This window comes from Rhinolophus hipposideros (assembly GCF_964194185.1).
Source record: "Rhinolophus hipposideros genome assembly, chromosome: 5".
Lineage (NCBI taxonomy): Eukaryota > Metazoa > Chordata > Mammalia > Chiroptera > Rhinolophidae > Rhinolophus > Rhinolophus hipposideros.
Window position 1 is genome coordinate 80,804,589 of NC_138051.1, and position 15,945 is coordinate 80,820,533.

Below are 15,945 nucleotides of genomic sequence, written 5' to 3' on the forward strand. Positions count from 1 at the left end.
TATTTGTCTTGCTCACTGCTTATCCCCTAGGCTGACAACAGCATCTGGAACATAGTAGGTGCTCAATAAATAATTGTTGAAAGGATCATCGAGACAGTAAAGACGCCCCAGAATGCTCAGGAAAGCCCATCTCAGGACCAGTCTGTGAAAGGCTCAGAGTAAGTACTACTACAAGAAGCATCAGTCCCCACCATGTTACCTGCGTTTGTGTTATGTTTCTTGATGATCCACAGGTTGTTGTAGTCCTTGTGCAAATAGGTGGTGACCTGGGGGTGGGAGCGAACACCGGCATCGTCAGCAGAGCCACCACTCAACAATCGACACAAACCAACACTGCTTTAAACCCTTTCAGAAATCCCAACCACCACCGGAGGGGCCGGGTTTCCCAGAGGACTCAGAGGAGCTTTGTGAGTGAGGTTCTGTCCTGCCTTCTGCATTTAGAGGACTCTTCCCACAGTAGCCTTTTGATTGTCCCTTTTGTATCTTTCTGCATCTTGTCCTTAAAGTTCCAGCTTCCTAGAAGGAGGAGCTATGATACCTTGTGGAACACAGTCTCCAGGACACAAACAGGATTTAGTGCATTTGAAGAAGTAATTAAGACCATGCCTCAAACACTCTAAAGAAAAATCTATGCTATTATATTTTCTAAAATGTGGACAAATGACACTAAAAAGTTCCAGCCATGAATATCTCATCCTAGAGGCTGAAATTTTAGCCCATAGCCATTTTGTATGCACTGACTTTTTAAAAATCATGTGTGTGTATATATGCTGTGAGTAATCTAACAGCAAGAATCTGGAAATAGTATAAATGTCCAATATCAGAGGAAGAGTTAACATGATGCTATGTCCATAGCACAGAATATTACACAGCCATAGAAAACATTTCACAGCATTTTTTACCAGCATAGGAAAGGGCTTATAAAATGCTGATGCTGAAAATGGCCCCCATTTATTACCAGGCACTTTTCTAAGCACGGAGCCGTAGCTACTATGGTTTTCCCTACCTTACTTACAAGGAAACTGAGGTTAAGTATTTGCTCAAGGTCACACAGCTGATCAGGATTCAAACTGAGGCCGCTACTAACTCCAGTGCTCCCAGGAACAGAGACTATATGTACACAATTGTGCTAATTATGTGAACAAGTACATAAACACCCAGAAACAATAGAAATATAGGCATTTCTCTTACAACATGAATTTGTATAACTCCAATTGGACAAAACATGACTCATTTACTTGCAGAGATTTGGAATTAGCATAGAGGAAAATACTTATGCATGTATTACGGCTGCTTTGTTTCAATGGCTTTTGGTTTCTCAGAAAAAAATGAGGGGTAATGGTATTAAGACTATACAAGAAGTAACAAAGCTTTGGTAGTCCACACTCCTGAACAAAAGCTACTGTACAAAAGCTACTGTACGTAGTTCACACAGCTTGGATTTGCTCAAGCATGTTTAGGTTTTGAGGTGTTCACGTGTGCACTCGTCCTCCTCCATTCACCACCCTTTGTCACAATCACTGCCTCCTCACTGGTCTTTGCTTCCAATCTGCTCCTCTTCTCAATCCATCACACTCCTGCTAGAGTTACCGTTCTGTACGAGAGACCTCATCACATCGTGTCATCCCTCAATAGCTTTCAATGCCTCCCCAGTGTCCACGGAACAACGTCAGATCTGCTGGAACGCGTCAGGCCTCTCCACAGCCTGGCCCCACCACCCTCTCCAACCCTGCTTCTCCCTCTCAGGCACGTCCACCACAGCCACACCTAACACTGCTTAACAGGGACAGGGGCACAGGACCACTCATTCACTCAGACAATACTCACGGCCAGCCCTCCAATGTGCACTTTTCATCTACTATCTCATTTAATCCTCACAACAACTCTATGATGGACAGAGGTACAATTGGTTTTCCCCAATTTAAAGATGAGGATCCTGACACACAGAAAGGTAAAGGAATTTGCTGAAAGTCATACTTCAGGGGGACCAGGATTCGAACCGAAGATTATAGTCTGGTTCCCAGGTCTGTGCTTCTAACCACGGAACTGCACTCATCACGCACTCTGAGCCAGGCCCTGTGCTGGGCACCTGAGCCTTCCAGGAGCTAACAATCAAGGCATAAAGGGACAGGAGGAAGGAAGGAAGCACTCACAATTCAATGTGAAAACAGCCACTACACAGGCTTGTAAAGGGGCCAAGAAAGCCTCTCACACCAGGGCCCTAATCCAGTTCCAAGTAGAGGTGGCTCATGGTGGTCAGAAGGCAGCCCCTATGCTGAAGCCTAAAGAAACTAGAGTTAGCCAGAGGAGAGAGGAAAAGGGTGCAGGAGGAGGTTGAACGCCCTAAGCAGGGGAAACAGTGCAGGCAAAGGGCAGGAGGCAAGAAAGAGAACAGCAGGTTCAGTCCTGGCAAACCATTAGTGTCGCTGCAAGCCCAGTGCCAAAGGCTCACTGACCTGCTGCTGGCGGGCGCCAATGCCCTCGGGGTAGAGGTGCCTGTGGGAGTGGAGGTAGCCGATGGCCATGCGCAGGTTCTTCATGGTGATCACAGAGCCGTAGGCCAGGTCTGCGAGGAAGGCAGGCGTGGAGAGTGTGAGCGGACACCATGCTGGAGGCGGCCCTTGGCCAGGAGGGGCCTCCCAAGCCACAGGGCTCGCTGCCCCTCTCACAGCCACTGGACCAGCCCTGCCTGAAGCGGCTGCACAGTTGTCTTCTCACTCCAACGGGTCAGCCCAGGAAGGAGGTCAGCCCACGGTCTCACAGGCCCTCCCTCTTCCTCCCCCGAAGGCCTTCAGAAGAAGCTGGTATTGACAATGTGATTATTAAAGCACTGTACGTGATAGCAAAAGATTATAAACAACCTGTCCTTCAGCCAAGGTCTGGACATGCATTCATGGAGTAAAGGAAGAAGTAGTTTATGTCTTCATCTGGAATGTTCTCCAAGATGCAATGTTATGATAGATGGTTAAGATAGACTTTCCACTCTCTATCCTTTTGTGCCTTTTGAATCTAGTACCTCTGTCCTCATCTCAATCCCCGCTCCACTGAAACAGGTCTCACTCCATCACTGATGGTCTACTCCTGTCTTCCTCTGTTCTTTCAATTGGTCAACAGACTGACTGTACCAATTACATGTGGATCCGAAGGTGGAAGAGGCCCAGCTGCAGCCCCAGCTAAGCCTTGGGGACGGTGGCTTCATACGCTGGTGAGCACAAGTCAATGGGCAGGTGCTCCAGCAAAGGGGTGACGATGTGTGACATGGTGGGAGCACAGAGCTGGCTGGGATGCTTCCACTTCCCACTGAGAAGGCGGTCTTCAGGGTCAAAGAGCTGGCTGCTCAGGACATCTACCTCTGCACTTCCTGTGCCCCGACTCATTCTCTGGAATGCTTGTACTAGAAGTAACCGGACCTTTCTCTCACTTTGCCATCTACAGGCTGAAATAACTCAAGCTATCATACTAGCCTTTTCTAATTCAACTCCCAGGAAATCCTTCCGCCCTTCTACATTCGTAAAGGCCAGGAGGTACTCACGCTCAGGGATGGAAGCGTTATGAAGGTTGTTCCCTGAAAGCCGGGCCTGAAAGGCGGAACTGAAGAAGCCGTCGCCAGGACCACTGGTGGAGAGGAGGCGCAGAAGACAGCCAGGTTAACAGAATGAAATTGGGACTGCCCAGGCACCCTGGAAAGAGCCCTGCTTGGTTAGTGGTAGGACGCCAGAGCGGCAGTGTGGTATCACAAGACAGACCTGGGTGACGCAGCAGGAGAAACTGAAGTCCAAATCCCGACTCAGACAATTACTAGCTAGCTGACTTTAGGAAGACATCTTTGTTTAGCCTTAGTTCCTCATTTATAAATGGGGGATTTAAAAAAAAAATCAAAAGAATTCAAAAATGATTATGATTGAATGAGATAACATGTACAAAACACTAGACATAGTTCCTGACACTTAGTAACTACTCGTTAAGTAGGAGCTGCTGCTGGTTTTACTATTAATGTTATCCTCACTCCAACTGTACACCCTTATGGTGGCCCATCCCTGTGAAGCACCAGGGGACTTGCTAAGGGGTACGGGGTAGCTTGCTGTTAGGAAGTTCTCCTCCTCCTTCAGGGATGGTGCTGGCCTTCCTGAGCCCTTAGGCTACCCACAAGACAGCACACAGGAGGAAACAAACAGGAAAAAAGCCCTGGGTCCCCCTCCTACCATCCCAGCCAGGAAATCACACGGCCTATCCGTGGGCTGAGAGGCAAGAGGAAGACCCGAGCGAGGGGCTGGACAGGCTCTGCTCTACCTTTTACTCAGCACCGTGAAGTGAACAGCGTAAGTGGCTGTGTAGAGGGCCAGCGGCAGCACGATGAGGCACAGGACGCGAGCAGTCAGGTGTTTCCCCACAGTCACCTGCAAACAGAGCCAGGATGGGGTGCTGGACACAGGGGGCTTTGCTAGTCTTTATACATTATTTGGGCATCATATGTAGGTTCTTTATGTATGTAAGCTATAACCATAAAAAATTGAAAATCTAACAGCCAAAAAGAAAGAAAAATACGTGGAAACCCTAAGCCTTTCCATAACACTCCACCACTGAAACAACGCAGGGGATGGAGCATGGGCCAGCCCTCTGCTGCCTGTCCAGGCCTCACCCAGACTGTTTCTCCGTCACTGAAAAGGCACTGCCTCTACCTTCAGCATTATCACTCATCAGTCCCTTCTATTCTGTGTCCCAGTCACACTGAGTCCTTGCACTTTCCTCATGCTTCCTGGACTGTGCCAGCCCCACCCAACATACGGATAATTGCTTCTTATTTTAACTTCAGGCCTCCACTTCCTCCCAGAAGCCCTCCTAGATCATCTGAGACTGGGCTCATACCCTCCTCTGTGCTCTCACAGCACTTGTTGGCTGAACTGTAACTGCCTGTTTATTTATTTCTCTCTGTCCATTGTCTCTAGAGGGCAAGGATCTTTGTTTTAGTCATCTGCATATTGTGTCTCACACTTAGTGGAGAGTCTGTCTATATTTTCTGAATGAATAAATGAACTCGTTGAGACTTGGTTCAGAGGTAATGGAGAAGCATTATAGTAAAACAGTTCCAGCTTGGAGTCAGCCTCCCCTAAGTCTGAACCCTCGTTGGCATCTTACTACCTGAATGACCTGGGGAACATTGCTACCTCTCTAGGTCTCAATTTCCTCAGTTAACGTATATATATAGTCACAGGATGTTGAGTACAGCACAGGGAATAGAGTCAATGGTCCTGTAACAGCTATATATGCTATCAGAGGGGTAGAAGATTGGGGGAGGGAGGTTATCACTTTGTGAGGGGTGTAAATGTCTAACTATTACATTGTTTTGTACACACCTGACACTAATAAAAAAAAAGAAAGAAAAAAAGAAAGGGGAATACTGTATTTTGCCATGTATAATACGCTTTTCCCCCAAATTTGTGAGGGAAATATAGGATGTGCATTATACATGGGTAGTACTAATTCCATATCTATATAAATGTTTTTAATTTTTTTATTTATGCTCATAAGTTAAAAGTATAACTCTATAAATCAATGATATCCGTATGTAAAATAATACGCTGGAATATGATAATTGGTTTTGTTGAATTTACTATGAACTTGCAACAACGAAGAGTTCTTGGCCTTCTATAATGAGTAAATATTGTAAATTTGTTACTAGTAACTTACATCTGTTCTTGTGTTTTGTAATTATTTGTTACATAAAATTTCTTGTACCATAATATGTTTAAAAAAAAATGCTAAAATTCCTTTATAATACCAAAAACAAGTGCCTAAATGTAAACAGATAAAAATTTGAATTAAAAAATTAGAACAAAAGATTTTTTCCCCTGAACGTTTGGGCCAAAAACGTTGGTGCACATTATACATGGCAAAATACGTAACTACCTACCACATAGGATTGTCACGGGGAAAAAAATGAGATAATGAAGGTAAAGCATTTTGCACAGTGCCTGGCACAGAATCAGCCCTTAATAAATAATATTGTAATAAACCCTACAGGCCAATCTGGAGACTCTGGGGCAGGAAAAGAAAACTATGAGTTCGGAAAGTCATCCCACCCATTTTCCCTAAGGTCCCATGTAGTCAGTGTCTGCCATATATTTTGACACGAGCCCAGCTGGACAGAATCCCCTGGCTGGGTAGTTTGTAGAGCATTTAAAAAACATTACAGAAACAAACGCCAAAAGAGAGTTCCAAGAACGTTAGTTCATCTTCTCCCTTTATACCTGTCCAGCCTCTCAGCCATGGCCTACTCCCTACTCCCGAAAACAAGACCTAGCCGGACAATCAGCTCCAATGCATCTTTTGGAACAAAAATTAATATAAGACCCGGTCTTATTTTACTATAAGACCAGATCTTATATAATATCATAGGAGATCAGGTCTTACATTAATTTTTGCTCCAAAAGACGCATTAGAGTTGATTGTCCAGCTAGGTCTTATTTTCGGGAAACATGGTATTATGCTGCCTACAGAAGGCAGTTGGATCCAGCCCCCGTCAGGCCCAGAACACAGCCACTCCACCGTGGGCAGCAGAGGCTGAGAAGGGCCACTGGCTCTGCTGAGCAATACCGGGGAGCAAATACATTTCTACAAGTACGTGGGTTCTCACCAATGAAAGACTGAGGTCTCCAAACAGGTGCCAAAGGTCTGAAATGGTGTTCCACCCCACTTGCAGGATGATAAAGAGGCCAACAAACTTGACCCCTAAAGCACCAGCCAGATTAATGCCAGTCAGGCTGAGCCAGAACCACCAGGGGGCAGAGAAAGGCCTGAAAACCAACAAAATACAGAGTTCAATTTGGCAGCTGGAACCAAACTCAAAAGCTGGAGCAACAGCGGGGATGGGCAAAGGTTCTCTGACTCTCAGAGGCTGTGCTGTGCCCCCTGTTTGAGGGCTCCTAACCTCAGGGGACCATGGTGGCTCCAAGGAGGGTACGATCTGTGAAACCCCTGAAACTGCAGGAAGCACAGTGCGAGAGTGAGAAGGAGCTTTTTCTGGGGAGAGGGGTCATAGCTTTCCCGGCTAAGTACAGAACTTATAGCAAGCAAGAGGCTTATTCCTCAGTAGTGACCCATTACGTGGGAGTCAATGGAAAATCCAGAGAAGCCCACTGGACTCGGTCAGCCCTCTCCTTTGTATCACCTCTGGGTCTTGGAAAAGCTAGCATTTATTGAGTGCTTACTATGTGCCAGGCACATTCCAAGTACTCTACACATATTGACTCTTTATCCTTCACCACGACCCCATGAGCTAGGTCCTATTATTATCCTCTTTTTACATGTGAGGAAATCAAAGTACAAGAGGTTAAGTAATATAGGCAGCAAGTGGTGGAGCATGGTTCCACAGGGTTTGCTACACTCATAGCACCTGGGACACTGTGCTGTGATTTTCTGACTATCTGGCTGCCTCCCCTGCCAGAGTGAAGGCTCCCTCACAGCCAAGACAACGTACCTCTGCACCTCCAGCACCTAGCCTAGTACCTGGCACATAGTATGTATGCAAGAAATGGCAGGTGGAAGTGAATGCGGGAGAAGAAAACCCAAAGCCAGAGAGCTGGTAGCCACTGGTCAGGCTTTGTTAGCATAACATAATTTAATGAGCTTTGCCATGCTAGGGTGAAACCAAGTTGACTTCTGGAAAAGCAAAAAGCAGAGCCAGCTCTTTTGGTTTAAATAGAAAGAATGACTGACTCTACTCTCTCATAGGCAGAGGATGATCTGGAAAAGACTATCCTGGGGGAAAAGCTGGCCCTCCAGAACAGCTTTAGAACTGAACAGGGCCTGTAGGGATCCCCTTGACTGCTATGGACCATTCAAACCAAATTTATATCCATTATTCTCATTGTTAGGTCAGGACTCCAGAACCACTAAGGGCGAGGAGACAAATAGTTTCCAGGCAGTATTTGTTCTGGTGCCCTCCCCTCTCGGACAGATAATGTGAAGGATGAAGTTGTCCTAAGATCTGCGACCCAGCATCAGTGCCCAGATGTGCCTTATCAGATGGTGAGTGGGGGGAGGTATTGGGACCCCCTCCATAATATCCACAAACCCCCACCTAAATCCACCCCCACTGTAAAATTGGTAATATTCTTGAAAAAGACATTGACATTTTCTTAGTCTTATGTAAAGCAAAAATAGAAGCATCTACAGAACACTTTTTAAAATCTATATTTATGGTCTAAGTGGGTAATCTACGTTAATTAAAAAAAACAAAAAGTTGGCATGCCTTAAACCCAGCTTCAAGACAAGTCCTCTAGGCACCCACCCTGTCCCTGGCCATTATAGAAATTCTGGAGCTGCCATGGCTTCTGACCCCCACCCCCCAAAGACAGTATTTCTGACCTGTCAGCACAGGAGTTGTACTTGACCATGCTCAGCATGGCAGCCATGATGAAGAACAGCAAGATGGGGTCGAGCAGGATGTACTGGGACAGAGTGAGGCATCCTGTGTCTGCAAAACATGAGCTCGGTGGTCAAAATGGAGACTGAGTGATGGGTCCCCCTGAGAACTAAACCCCCCAGCAATAAGAAGCGGTCCCCCGTGTGCTTAACTGCACGTAAGCATTTGTGCAGCCAAGACCAGACGGCCCCTGAGTCATTATGGAGTCGTGAAAGAAGTGGGGGGGCCACAGCTTTGGGGTACACCAAACCCCAGTGATAGAAACAGCATCTCACACTGCTCCCAGGCCCTTGACCCAAGAAAGGCACATGTCATTCGTTCAGAATAGAGATGAGAGCTCCTGTTCATTTCCACTATCAGAAAGGGAGTCCTGCCTCCCTGCATGTGTAGCCACAAATGACCTACCCCCGGGATAGAGTCTTACCATTTTACATGAAGTGCCCCCTGTTTGAGGGCACTGGTGGGAGTTGATTCTCCCACAGGTGCCGAAGTGATCTTTTTTTTAAAGAAAATTGTATTACATCATGCCCCTGCTTAAACCCTCCAATGTCTTCCCTTCTTCCTCAGACCAACAAATTCCTCATCAAGCTGTCAAAGCCTGTACGGCCTCCCTACCTATTCAACCTCTCTCTGATCACTCTCTGCCACACTCCCTCCACTCTGGCCGCGCTGGCCTTTTCTTGCTATTCTTTGACCCAAGTGTTGCCTTGTACCAGGGCCACCACACATGCTGTTCCCTCTGTCTGAACACTCTTCCCTCAGATCTTTGCATGGCATAATCTTCTGCTTCCCTCAGGTCTCTGCTCAAGGCGATCTCCTCAGGGAGCTCTTCACTGACCACCCTACCTAAACCAGAATGACTCTGTTCTTTACCCTACTCTATTTTCTACATCATGCTCATTGCTTAGGATGTTACATTACAGACCTATTCATTTACTTGCTTATTGTCTGCCCCTCTCATGAGTAAGCTCCAAGATGAGAGAGTATCTCACGGCATATCCCGAGGCCAAGAAATGTGGCCTACCACAGAATAGATGCTTTAAAAATAATTGTTGAATAAAAAATGAATAAATGACAGAATGAGTAACTGAAATGGGAAATTAAAATGCCACAATGGAAAAGTCACCAGTCCTCTGTAGAGAGGCCTACAGTCAGGCAACATACCTAGCAAATCAAAGCCAGAATTACCCCTAAAATACCCACCCAGATTGGTCTGGACTTCTTTAAATGCTAAGCTCTACGAGGTCATGAATTCACTTTCAGAAGAGCAAGGCTAACAACAGGATCAATTTCTATGGGTCAATTCTCATTTATCTACGTGAGGATCATCCACAGAAAATATATAAATTCCCATTTTGCTAACCCCTGCTACCCAGCTACTTCTGAGCCATCCGCCCTTGCATTCAGTTGAAATTAGTTTAAGGAATGCAAACTAATCTTGATAGCAACCTAAGAAAAGCAGAATTAGAATTGCAAGCCTCCTTCAAACACACACACACACACACACACACACACACGCTTATTATCCAATCCAAACTCAAATGTGGATAACCTGGAGATAATCTAGTCCTTGGGATTACCCATGCCAACTCTCCCCTCCAACAATATAAAGGTTCGCTACATACAAGTATGTATCTATATAAATGTTACATATATAATGTGAATAAAATGAGGTTTGTAATACATTTACCCAATCCTAGTTATTTAAGAACTGGGCCCACAGACACGACCGTTGAACTTACTCCTTTCCAGCTCCGCTCACAGTGGTAATCAATGGGCAACTTACCAAAGGTGAGGAGGGCGGCGGCGAGCAGTGCTGCTGGCAGCGACCTGGACAGCTCCAGCACCGTGAGGTAGGCAAAGGGGATCAGCAAGGAACCGAGGAACGCACAGAACTAGGGAAGGAAAAGAGAAGCAGTCAAATACCCGGCTAAGCTCAGCCCCAGGGACCTGCTGGACTCCACGCAAACTAATGTTTAACATAAAGGACCCTAAGGAAGGAATGACTTGGTGACCTAACATCACCTGGAATACGTATAAATGAGAAAGAGGTGGTGTAAATTAAGCAACATTTATGTTCCTTCCCATTGAGCACAAACTTTGCACTGACACAAAATCAGCACCGTCCAGCCAGGATGGTGCAGGCAGGATGGCACACTGCTTTCAGGTGGGAGACGCTGGGGTTGGGCTGCCCATCACTGCCAGCTGTGACCCTGCGAGAGCCACGTCTATCTCTGTATCAGCCTCCCCCTCTGTGTAATGTGAAGAGCAAGAGTTCCTACCTCATAGGGTTTACTCTGAAGATTAAATGACCTAACGTCTATTAACACACAGGAAGTACTGGATAAACATTAGCTTCTATTAGAAAGCTGTGGGTACAAGGTAAGCAAAACCTTTCTGAAGGTGTTTTAATATTTTAGACAATTCTAATGTTATTACTATTATTTCTCTCTTGGCCCTTTTCTTCAATCATACCAGGAATCACTCTCTACTCTACAGGTTGTATTTTGATTTTGGAAAAAAGATTGGTTGACATTTCATTATCTGGAAAGTTTTGTTTTGTTTTGTTTTGTTTTGTTTTGTTTTGTTTTGAACAACCAGCCTTCTTTCCACCTCCCTACCCTATCCATCAAAAGTAAATAGACAAGCCCAAGAGAATGGAAATTCTCACATTTGGGTTGTCACTTTTTGTCAACAGAAAGCAATGTGCGCTAGTGTGAAAGGGAATGAGACTGTTATACTTGGCCTTCTCAATTTCCATAGCAAGTTCACAGTGAGTCAAGCCTACATCCAGTTATACATGTTATGTGGTGTTCAAAAGTCACTAGAAAGGCACAGAACCGCTTAAGAATAGGAACTTGAGGGTATGGGACTCTCCTTGTTTCATACAGTATGATATGACCACGCAAATCATCCAATGATTAGCCCAAATAAGCACTTAGCAATTATCTAAAGTGCTTTGAGCTCCTCAAGGAAAGGGGTTTGTAAATGTAACCTGCTCTGAAAGCTCCATGTGGAGGTCAGTTTCTTCAGGTTTCATTTAACTACAGGTAGGGACGGGGTCCCCAGAGTTGGGTGTTTAGGCCCTGCCACGCTCCAAGGCTGGTGCTGGGACTCAGGGCGCAGAGGGACCGGGCAAACACATGGCCTCCCTTCAGACTGAAAACCCCTGTGTGTGCCTGACACCTTTGTGGGAAAGAAGTAGGAATCTGATGACAGGGGCGTGGGGAGGCTGAAATCCTATGAGGAGGCCCTCGGAGGCAGACCACAATGTTCCAGCAATAGTGGTTGGAGAGAGGAAGAACGTGTAGCTTGCTAATGTGCCGAGGCCAACGTCAGGGCTCCAGGAGGCTCCTGGCTGCCTAGGCCCTGGCTGCTCCCCAACCTGTAGTCTGATGCCTCACGCAAGCAGGGTAACAGGTGACAGGGTGGACTTGCTCCTATCTGTGTAATCTCCGTGGTGTCTGAGCCCCACCCCCTGCCCTTCTTACCCGGCTCATTTCCGAATCTCTACACCTGAATCTCTACTACAGGGTATGGGTCCAATCACCTTCCCTCTTTCCTTTACCCCCTTCCCCCTAGTTCATTTATCTACACCTGCCACCACTCCAGGGCTTCCAACTGTACATTTCTGACTGAGCATGTCCCCAGGGTCCAGGGAGGCTACAGCAAGTCAGGAAGCCTTACTCCTCTCATTCCCATGTAGTTGTGATGCTCATATTTGTCCCCAGGCTTCTGGAATAAAAAGGTACCATCATATCCACTCAGGTAGCCAGCAAGACCTATCAGCATCTGAGGAGAGAAGGAGAACAAACAGAAAGATGAGAGACCTTTGAGACAAGATTCCTTTGCCCCCTGAACTTCCCTCCAGCTGCATCCAGACTTTGGCTTCCCTCGCCAACTGTCCACAGGAGTTGCCAATGTGACATTTTCTCCTGCAGCTGTTGCAGGGCAAAGAATCTTTTGTCTACAGAGATCATTGCTTGAAACAAATCTCCTCTTGTGTTAAGGCCAAGTTCTTGGGAATAGTGCAGACTGAACACTTTAGGAAGAAAAAATTCCCCCCAGTTTGAAGGGCAGGGCCAATAATGGGCTCTCTCATTCAGCCTTCTTTCATTTGCTAAGAAATAAAACAGGACAGCTCATGGGGACTGATTCCTGGGAGACTGGCCCACTGAAAGGAAAATGAGGTTCCATGTCAGAATGAGGAGGGAGAAAATTGGCCACGTTGTTACACACCAGGAATAGAGAGAAGGGGAGAAAATAGAAAAGAGGAATGCAAAGGCAATTGCCTTTCCCCAGAGGGGAAGAGAAAAGTCTCAGTGAAAAAAATGCCAAAAGGCCAGAGACTGGTTTCTCCTTTTTCCCGTGTTCCAAAGGGAGGAACCCTGGCACATCCCAAACCAGAAGAAATCAACTATAAACTAAGAGTCGTGAATCCTTCAAACTATTTAAGAGGATCAGCTTCTTCATTCCTATCTTTCCTTAACCATCAACAGTGTAAAATTCTCTTTTTCACATAAGCAGCTAAAACATAAAAACTGTCAACGAATACCCTGGAACAGCCCCAGGTCTCCCCAGGTGGGCTCCTGTGTTCCAGTGAGACGTGTGGAGGGCAAGCCCTTCCCAGTGCTTGTGGGGGCTTGGATGTGGACCACTAACCAGCTCAGTTTTTTCTCCCAGTAGTTCTAAACAGAGTCACTCTCTATAGTTCCATGTCAAGGTACAGAAGCCAAAGTTCAGCAGTAAGTGATATTTTGTTTAAAAACAAAAAAAGCGGGGAGGAAGTCCTGGGTCAGAAGTTAATTAATATAATTAATTTAATATAAAGTAACATAAGGTATTAGAAAGACAGAGCCATCCAAATACACAGATGAACTAAAACTGACAGGTGACAATCAAAACGAATGCTCCTTCCCACGTGGGAGCTCAGAGGGCAAATCTGTCTGGTGCTGGTCTAACTTCCCAGACTGCTTGGTTGGTCTGGTAGAGCGAAGAAATGCACAGATGGTTTGGATCTCAGCACCCCACATGCTAGCTGTCTCATTGTGGACAATACTTACCATCTCTGAACTACAGGTGATAAAACCTTCCTTGCAGGGGGTTGTGAGGATAACAGGTGATGCTGGCACTGTGCTATGCGCTTAACAGGCAAAATTCTGTGCCCTCTTAGTTCTTTTAAGGTTAAAAGTAGCCCCGAGCTTATTACCTAACTAAAGAACTCATTCAAATCCATAAGAAAAAGAACAACTGACAAGAAAAATGGGCAAATTCATAGAAAACAGAATACAAGTGGCTAAGAAACATATGAAAAAAATGTTCAACCTAACTCATAAAGACATGCAAATGCAAACAACGATATACCACTTTTTTGCTCTCAAATTGGCAAAGTTTTGACAGTATAAGTTTTGACAGTGCTGGCAATGGTGTGGGGGAAGCAAGCACCCCCACACGCCATCGGTGGGAATATATATTATTACAGCATTTTTCAGCAAATTTAAATATGCAATTGACTCTTTAGTTTGCCAGCTGAGAATCTTTTAGATATACCTGCACAACTCTGAGAAGATAAATGTACAGGATGTTCATGCAGTACCTTTTGTTACAGCTAAAAACTGGAAATAACATAAATGCCCATCAAGCGAAGAAGGCTAAAATAATTTATGGCACATCCATATGATGGAATCATATACAGCCACGAAAACAAATGGAGTACATTTTTATGTGCTAATGTGGAAAGAAATTAAGATATAGCATATTTAAAATCAAGTTGCTGAACAATTTGCCTGATCCATTTGCATAATGTGTTGTTCGTGTGTACTTATATGTATGTATAAGTACACACACTGATAGTTCTATAAAAAGTTTCTGAGAGGATATATAAGAAACTGTTAACATGATCACAGTTACCTCTGAAGCATAGAAATGTAAGGAAAAGTAGCTTTGGACCTTTTACTTTCTTCTGTTTCCCATGTGCAGGCATCTTTATTTCTCTTCCAAGTACCTATTTGACTGGAGCCCCCAGGCGCCTGGGTGGGCGCCCGTGTGAAACGGCAGGTACGGCCTCAGCGCGGCAGGAGAAAACTGCCTGCTCACCACTTCAAGGGGCTTTTTGATTCTTTGGCCTGGCCTCTGAACCAACGAAAGCTACTCTGCTCTCTCACACAGGTTTCTAATTCGCTCACTGCTCTCTCTCAACCAGGTAGAGCACAGGACCACCAGGAGATACTTTAGAGCAGTAGATGGACTGCACTCTCCTAGGGGCCGCCTTAGAAAGAAGCCTCACATTTCTCCTTTCACACAGGGCCAGATGTGAGGAAGGGAAGGCTTCAATAAAAACAAATCAGCCAGTGTTTTCCACATGTCTTCACTGAGCACTAGGGAACTCCAAAAATGGACAGGCAGTCTCCAGCTAAACGACTAGGCTGGGTTTCCTACGGAAAATCTCCTTGCCAGAGGTCTGGTTTCCCAGGCAAGCCCAATGCAAATATTCAACACACTGTGTTGCTTAATTCTATGGCAGTAACAGATACAGTCCGAGTACTGAGGCAAGGCACGTTCACGAGGCAGTGTGGTATAATGGTTAGGAGCGCAGACTCTAAGCCAGTCTGAACCTTGACTCTGTCACTTCTAGCTTTGCTCCCTACGGCAAACTACTTATCCTCTCTGAGTCCGTTTCCCCATCTGTAAAATGAAGATACAACGGTATCTACTTCATAGGGTTGCTCTAATTTTGAAATAGGCCACCTATCCCACCTGCAGGGGCCTTCTCCCTGGCCCCACCCTATGCTCTCTTGCTTCCCTAAGCCCATCTGTCACAGATCGCCCCTGCCTCCCCTCACCCCTGCCTTCATCCCCAAGTACTCCATGCTCCAAGATCACTCCCCCACTTCATAAAAGGCAAATTCCTATCCCCTCAATGCTGAAGAGCTTAGCCTCCAGTTAGGAAGAAAGGTCTGAGTGAATGTGAGGGCTAATCCAGTAGCCTTCTCAGAGGTGTTTGTTTTTAAAAGAGTAAAAGGAATTCTGATTGGTGGAATTTCTAACTTAAAACATGTAAAAAGAACGTGCCAGGGGCGGCCTGATGGCTCAGTTGGTTAGAGTGCGAGCTCTTAACAACAGGGTTGCCGGTTCAATTCCCACCTGGGCCAGTGAGCTGCGCCCTCCACAACTAGATTGAAGGACAACTACTTGACTTGGAGCTGATGGGTCCTGGAAAAACACACTGTTGCCCAATATTCCCCAATTAAAAAATAAAGGAACATGTCAAACAATGTGCTGGTAGTGGGCAGAGGAAGAGGAGTTTCACTCCCTGTGAAGCTTAGCTCCCCTAAGCTACTGCTGCGTTATGCAACACAGTCCTTCTCTCCATTTCTTTCTTTCTTTCTTTTTTAATATTTATTGGGGAATATTGGGGAACAGCATGTTTTTCCAGGACCCATCAGCTCCAAGTCAAGTCACTGTTTTCAATCTAGTCGTGGAGGGTGCAGCTCACTGGCCCATGTGGGAACCAAACCGGT

At 45.8% G+C, this 15,945-nt stretch overlaps 1 protein-coding gene across 1 annotated transcript in view; it reads right to left on the reverse strand.

The window, feature by feature from the left end:
- POMT2 (protein O-mannosyltransferase 2) overlaps positions 1–15,945 on the reverse strand; it is a 39,267-nt gene that overhangs the window by 15,578 nt on the left and 7,744 nt on the right. The window contains exons 3-10 of the mRNA XM_081049784.1: positions 12,113–12,217; positions 10,212–10,320; positions 8,368–8,476; positions 6,635–6,794; positions 4,291–4,397; positions 3,533–3,615; positions 2,457–2,566; positions 200–266 (exon numbers count right to left, since the gene is read on the reverse strand). Coding sequence (XP_080905910.1) covers positions 200–266; positions 2,457–2,566; positions 3,533–3,615; positions 4,291–4,397; positions 6,635–6,794; positions 8,368–8,476; positions 10,212–10,320; positions 12,113–12,217 — 850 coding nt within the window. The remainder of the gene's footprint in view (positions 1–199; positions 267–2,456; positions 2,567–3,532; positions 3,616–4,290; positions 4,398–6,634; positions 6,795–8,367; positions 8,477–10,211; positions 10,321–12,112; positions 12,218–15,945) is intronic.